This window comes from Sinocyclocheilus anshuiensis, unplaced genomic scaffold (genome assembly GCF_001515605.1).
Source record: "Sinocyclocheilus anshuiensis isolate Anshui unplaced genomic scaffold, SAMN03320099.WGS_v1.1 scaffold572, whole genome shotgun sequence".
Lineage (NCBI taxonomy): Eukaryota > Metazoa > Chordata > Actinopteri > Cypriniformes > Cyprinidae > Sinocyclocheilus > Sinocyclocheilus anshuiensis.
The window spans coordinates 1113960-1120582 of record NW_015555778.1 but is presented as its reverse complement, the minus strand read 5'-3'; the positions used below and the strand labels follow the sequence as shown (position 1 = coordinate 1120582).

The following is a 6623-nucleotide window of genomic DNA, read 5'->3' as shown; positions in this document are numbered from 1 at the left end:
CACACACACTAGCGATGCGCGGATGAGCTAAAACGTCACCCGAATCCACAGCTTCAAATAAATTATCCACCCGCCAACCGCCCGCACCTGCATTTTTGTCTGATTTAGATAACCGCACCCGACCCGACCCGCACCCGATCATCACCTTAGGGTTTTATCCGCAGCGCCCGTGGATATAACCGCCATCCGCGCATCACTAGTGTGTATATATATATATATATATATATATACATTTATATGTAAGATATCATATGATGTCTGTGTGTTTTCTTGCAGGTCTTAGCCCTTTTGTTCATCCGTAAGCTGTTGGATTTTGTCTTTTGTAAGCGGGATCTCAGCTGGCTTGATGACCTCATGCCTGAGAGCAAGAAGAAAAAAATGGAAGATGCACAGCAAGAGGTACCACCACCGCTCATCACCCACTGCTATTGGTTGCGGCCTGCGGCCACGCTATTGGCCGGCAAAGACCAATCACTGCTGACAATGTTTTAAAAGGACAGATCACCAATGTGTTCTTTCTCTCACTTTCAGGAGAATCAGTGTGTCTTGATGGAGGATGAAGGAATTGTACAAGTGCCCTTAGAGGGGCATTGCAAGTAAGTAGAAAAAAATCAGTGCTAAAAATGGGTAGCCTGCTGTTGTTACCACTTCTATCTAATCTAACCCTTAAATCTAGTTTTGTTAGAGTATTTATATTAAGTTAGTGATTTAAAAAATATTTTATTGAATAATTAATTTGACCAATTATTTAGATATTATACAAAGCACATTTTTAAAGATTTATTTTATTTTATTTATTTATTTATTTGTTTGTTTGTTTGTTTATTTAGAAAACTACCGTTCAAAAGTTTGGGTCAGTAAGAAATTAATGCTTTTATTCAGGAAATTGTTCAAAAGCTGCAATAAAAGCATTTAAAATGTAACAAAAGATAAAATAAATGCTGATAAAACAGATGCAAATAAACGCTGTTCTTTTTAACTTATTATTAATCAAAAAATCCTGAAAAAAAAAAAATCACAGTTTCCACAAAGATACTAAGAATCACAACTGTTTGATGAGCAGCAAATCCTTATATTATAATGGTTTCTGAAGGATCATGTGACACTGAAGACTAATGATGCTGAATGCAGGGGGAAGTCGTGGCCTAATGGTTAGAGAGTCGGACTCATAACCCAAAGGTTGTGGGTTCGAGTCTCGTACCGGCAGGGATTGTAGGTGGGGGGAGTGAATGTACAGCGCTCTCTCCACCTTCAATACCACAACGGGTGTGTGTTCACGGTTTGTGTGTGTTCACTGCTGTGTGTGTGCACTTTGGATGGGTAAATGCAGAGCACTAATTCCGAGTATGGGTCACCATACTTGGCCACGTCACATGTCACGTCACTTTGAAAATTCAGCTTTGACATCACAGCAATAAATCACATTTTAAAATACTTTACAAAAAAAAAAAAAACGTATTTTAAATTGTAATATTTTTTTTGTAATACTGTAATACTGTTTTGTAATGTATTTTTTCGTACCAACCCAAACTTTTGAACAGTGGTGTATTTATTTTGATGAAACATTTTTAGTGTAATAGTAAGATACATACAACGCCAAAAATTTTTAATTTCATTTAACTTGTTTCATTTAGAGCCGTACAGCTTGCAGTCATTAATTTCTGTAAAAATGTTTAGATGGCCTTCTCTCTTCTTGAAGGACAGTTTCTTTCAAAATAGATGACAAAACAACAATAGTCTGAGATTAAAAATGGCATAAAAATGTGTTTGTGCTCATCAAGGGACGATCCTTCCACAGTCAACATTTCAGATGAAATGACAAAGACGTCTTTTGGAAATATCTGGAAAGGCCTCAGCACTGACAGCACCAACAAAGATCAAAGCTCAAAAAGGTTTGGATTTAATATTCCCTCAGTACATTCTCTCACACACACGACAATGTCACTTTAATCTCACCACACACCTGCAAACATTGCATTAGGATAATAAAAATACATACTATGTTATGCTAATGGTACATGTTCAGTTTTTCAAGTCAGTAGTGAAGACCTTACAGCTCGTTTTATTCCTCCTACGGGACAAAAACTCTGTTAAAGATTCAGTCGACTACATTTTCATTCCTAGATCTGAGTTTGGTCATATCTGAGCCCTTTTATGAAATCCCCAACAGCCTTACTCAAAAAATGCTAAATGAATATATAGGATTGCTAAAACATCCTTATCCTAATTTGGAATCAATTCCCAGTGGAATTAAATAAGACTCTTACTGGATAAAGTGAAATTCCTAGATAACTAAATAAAGTCAATTCATCTGTAATCCAATAAGGATCCTTCAGGATCTGCACTTCATTATGATGACATTCACCTAGCAATCTGTTTAGTGAACTCCTCAAACATGCTGTTCTCTTTAAAATGGAAGTGTGAGTATCAGGCTCCCATCATGACTGAATTTTTCATCCCTGTCACTCATAAGCTCCCTCTCCTAATGTCTCAGATGCTTATTTCCAAAGGTAAGACACAACCCATCCCGTCTGTGCACGATCACTGTATATACACTAGTGCTGTGGGTGTCTGGCCTCCATTTCTTTGGTGCTATGGTTCATGTTTCCTACATGTTCAAACCTTTTCTCCTTTTCTGAAAAACGTTGTGTCTACCTCATCAGAGTTTAACAACACTGAAATAATTCCAGGCTTTACAAAGGGCATCTTACTAAAAACACTGGCATCACAATACGAGATTCAAGCTTTTTGTTCCAGAGCATTTTGGGCTTTGTGTACATGTTTGTGTGTATTTGTTGAGAATGTTTAATGCATGCAAAAGCATGATTTTCGGATTGGTCAAAGGTCAAGCTTTAGCGCATGCACAATGTTAAAGGAATAGTTCACCCAAAAATGAAAATTTGCTGTAAATGTACTCATTCTCAGGCTATCCAAAATGTAGAAGAGTTTGTTTCTTAATCGGAACAGGTTTAGAGAAATGTAGCATTACATCACTTGCTCACCAATGGATCATCTGCAGTGAATGGGTGCCGTCAGAATGAGAGTCCAAACAGCTGATAAAAACATTTTAATAATCCTCAAGTAATCCACAGGACTCCCGTCCATCAATTAATGTCTCATGAAGTGAAAAGCTGCATGTTTGTAAGAAACAAATCCATTGTTAAGACTTTTTTAACTTCAAACTGTTGCTTCTAGAATATGAGTTCTCTATCCATAATATTATCATTATTTTTCCTAACCGACAACCGACGCTCGTTAACCGATTGTTATCCATTAACCAACAAGATTATTTTAAATTAGAATTGAATTAAATTAGAAAGGATAAGTGTCTGTGACCCGTTAAAAAATACTAACGTTTGTTTTCCGGGGATTAATTTTACATGTACAAAAAGCAGCAAACAATAGAACATGAGGATTCACATGGTCATATCATATCACATCATGCACCTGCAGCGAACCGTGCAGCAAACCTTTTAAAATATTTTGATACATGAATGAAAAAATAAATAATTAAATGACTTTTTAAACCGTTTAACTGATTGTATTAATCGGTCAAAAATCTTACGGTCGGTTAACCGGTTAAAATGAACATCCCTAATCCATAATATTGCTTTCTCTTGTGGAAAAGTCATCTCATCTGAATCAGTTCAAAAATAGTTCTAAACAAATATGTTGGTGCATTTTGAAGTAAGAGAACAAGTGGGGATTTTTCACCAGAGGTGATAGAGGTATGGATTATGGACTTGTCTATTTTGGCCAGATTTGACAGTTTAAAATTAAAACACCTTAATGATGGATTTGTTTCTTACAAACGCAAAGCTTTTCACTTCACACAATGTTAATTGATGGACTGGAGTCATGTAGATTACTTGTGGATTATTGTAATGTTTTCATCAGCTGTTTGGACTCTCATTCTGACGGCACCCATTCACTGCAGGGGATCCATTGGTGAGCAAATAATGCAATGGAAAATTTCTCCAAATCTGTTCCGATGAAGAAACAAACTCATCTATATCTTGGATGGCCTCCGAGCAAATTTTCATTTTTGGGTGAACTATTCCTTTAACTCACTGAGGTCAGACATTCATGTAAAATAGGGCTGTCAAAGTTAACACATGCAATTAGTTAAATGTACTTCATGCTGTTTTTTTTGTTGTTTGTTTTAACACTGATAATGAAAATAAAACTAATAACAGAGTCCCTAATGGAACTCAGTAATGTTTCTCAGGAAAATCTGTATGTAGAATATCATTTATTTATAAAACAAACCAATATGGTCTGTTTAACAAAAACTGTTTGGATTTTTTTTTATTGTGAAATTTATATCTAGAGTAATTATAGATATGCATATATGTTCTACTATGAGAGTCATCAACACAGTAATTACATATTTATTTTTTCCAAAAAAGACAAAAAAAAACATGCATTAACAGGTTAATTGTGAAAGAAGTGTTTCATATGAATTAATATTTAAATTGTTTAAATATGATACATATTTAAATATGTTTAAATATTAAATTAATAATTAAATAATTTTAATATGAATTATTTAATTATTCATTACTATAATCAATGAAATATTTTAATCAGTTGACAGCACTAATAAATCAATAATCTTGCTTTAACTTTTGCTCATAAAGAATGAGCTTACACAAAACAGTTTGTATTCTTTTGCTACAACAACACACTCTTGTTGCTCACAGTTTCTCATCAGCTTTTCAAAGTGTGTTTTTCTCTATGAGTCTTTCTCTGTTATTCTGCAGCTCAACAGTTGAAGTTGCCATTGGACATAAAAGCGGTGATGAAGAGGAGGCGGCAGATTTGGATAGAGAGACAAGTTTGTGAGTTCACGTATTTCAAAACAGTCTGTATTGTGCCACACTACAAGCACCACTAAATGCTTCTGTTCTGTAGGTCTGTGTGTGCCAGTCTGTGCTAAGGCACCTTGTTATATTTACATGTTTTTTATGTGTGTGTGTGGAGATGTTTGTTTCGAGCATCTGAATATGTCAGAATTTGCTGCCCACAAGGAGGATTGTTGGGTTGTGTGTTTGTCCAGTCCAACTGTAGTCAAACTGTAGTTTCACCTATAGAAATTAAACAAAATTAAGGTTACTTTTGTTTTCAACCAGGTAGAGTGTATTTTGTATGTTTTATATTTTTTTGAAAGTAGATTCTATTGAAATTCCTTGCCTTATAACCTGAATATGTTTATTATATGAAATTCATTCTTTTTTTATTATGCATAAATGATAAATATGAATTTGCAGGCATAGTTAAAATATCATAATAGTAAAAAGCAATTTCTGAAAGAAGATGCAAATGTAGTTATATCAGCTTTTTCAGTGGCTGTGCGTCAATATGTTCTCCACATTACTTCATAAGATACTTGATGTTAACATTTACTACTTATGAGCAGTGACCAACATTTTTAAAAGAACTTTTATGAACAGTGTTCTCATTTTATGGTAAGATTTCCCTAAAAACACACACATATGAGCCAGGACTGTGCTCATTTTAGCCTACAACATTTTCTCCCAAACTTCTTAATTTGAAACACATCCATATTCATAAATTCACTTGTTGATCTGGACTGTGTTTTTTTTTAATGATTATTACAATGCTTTATATCATTTTGTGTAGCACTTAACCATGCAAATAATAGTAAACATTTATTTTGTTAAAACGTTGCAAATAATATAACTGTATAGTGCGGTTTTCACAATGTTTCTGAGTGGCAGGGCATCTGTCTCCTCTACAAGACTCATTTGCAAGCCGAGAAGAGACCTCATCACTCAAACGAGCGAATTATACTATTACTGCCGATAATACAAAAATCCTACAAGAAATGCAATAATATTCCTTTTCGTAAGAGGGGCATTACACCATACACTAACCAGAGACAAATCTTAACATTTATCATCAACACACGTACATGTGATTCGGTATTTTGTCTATGTGTACAATCTTAAATAAAGTAATTTAATATGTGGATAGATTTAAATATGTATAGACTGTGGGGATGGGGGGTATGAATGTTTTCATGTTACTGTCAGTGTTATTACAGTGTTTTGCCATTTTCCAAGTTGGTTAACAAAACTACGACACGCACATCTATGTCATGCACATGTCGGCAGCATTAAGTTCTGTTGATTTCACTGTAAAATAATCATTACTTCCTGAAAACAGTCTCTGTTGTTTAAATTATTCATTCAAATGAATATGTATCATTACAACTGTGAGCAATTTTCATCTGAATAAATGTGACTGCAAATAAACTGATGCTAAAGTGTGTTTTTGCGACAGTTGATATTTTTACATTTACTATATACAAGGGATATTTTATCAGTCCCTAAAATGGCATGATATTGAAAGGTAAGTTTAACACATAATTAACGAGTTATTCAAATGCCCATGTGTATAAGGGATGTGTCCTGAAGTTCAGCTCTTTGTAATTTAGGATTGATGATGTTGCAAAATAATTCTAGACAGATTTTTGTTGTCTTTGTTCTGGGTCTGACTGAGCTTTAAGAGAAACTGTCACTGAGGCCGGAAACTGCTGGAGTCTGAGGTTATTTAATATTGATAAGTAGTTTTACAATGAAGTCCTCTGAGGGTTACCA

The 6623-nt window shown here is 34.5% G+C and overlaps 1 protein-coding gene across 1 annotated transcript in view; it reads left to right on the top strand.

Annotated features, from left to right (window-relative positions):
* The window catches only part of slc4a10a (solute carrier family 4 member 10a), a 51721-nt gene extending 46116 nt beyond the window's left edge, over window positions 1-5605 (top strand). Inside the window, exons 23-26 of the mRNA XM_016468523.1 lie at window positions 277-399; window positions 532-596; window positions 1782-1892; window positions 4764-5605. Of these exons, the coding sequence (XP_016324009.1) occupies window positions 277-399; window positions 532-596; window positions 1782-1892; window positions 4764-4845 (381 nt within the window). The 3' untranslated portion in view covers window positions 4846-5605. The remainder of the gene's footprint in view (window positions 1-276; window positions 400-531; window positions 597-1781; window positions 1893-4763) is intronic.
* The last annotated feature ends 1018 nt before the right edge of the window (window positions 5606-6623 follow it).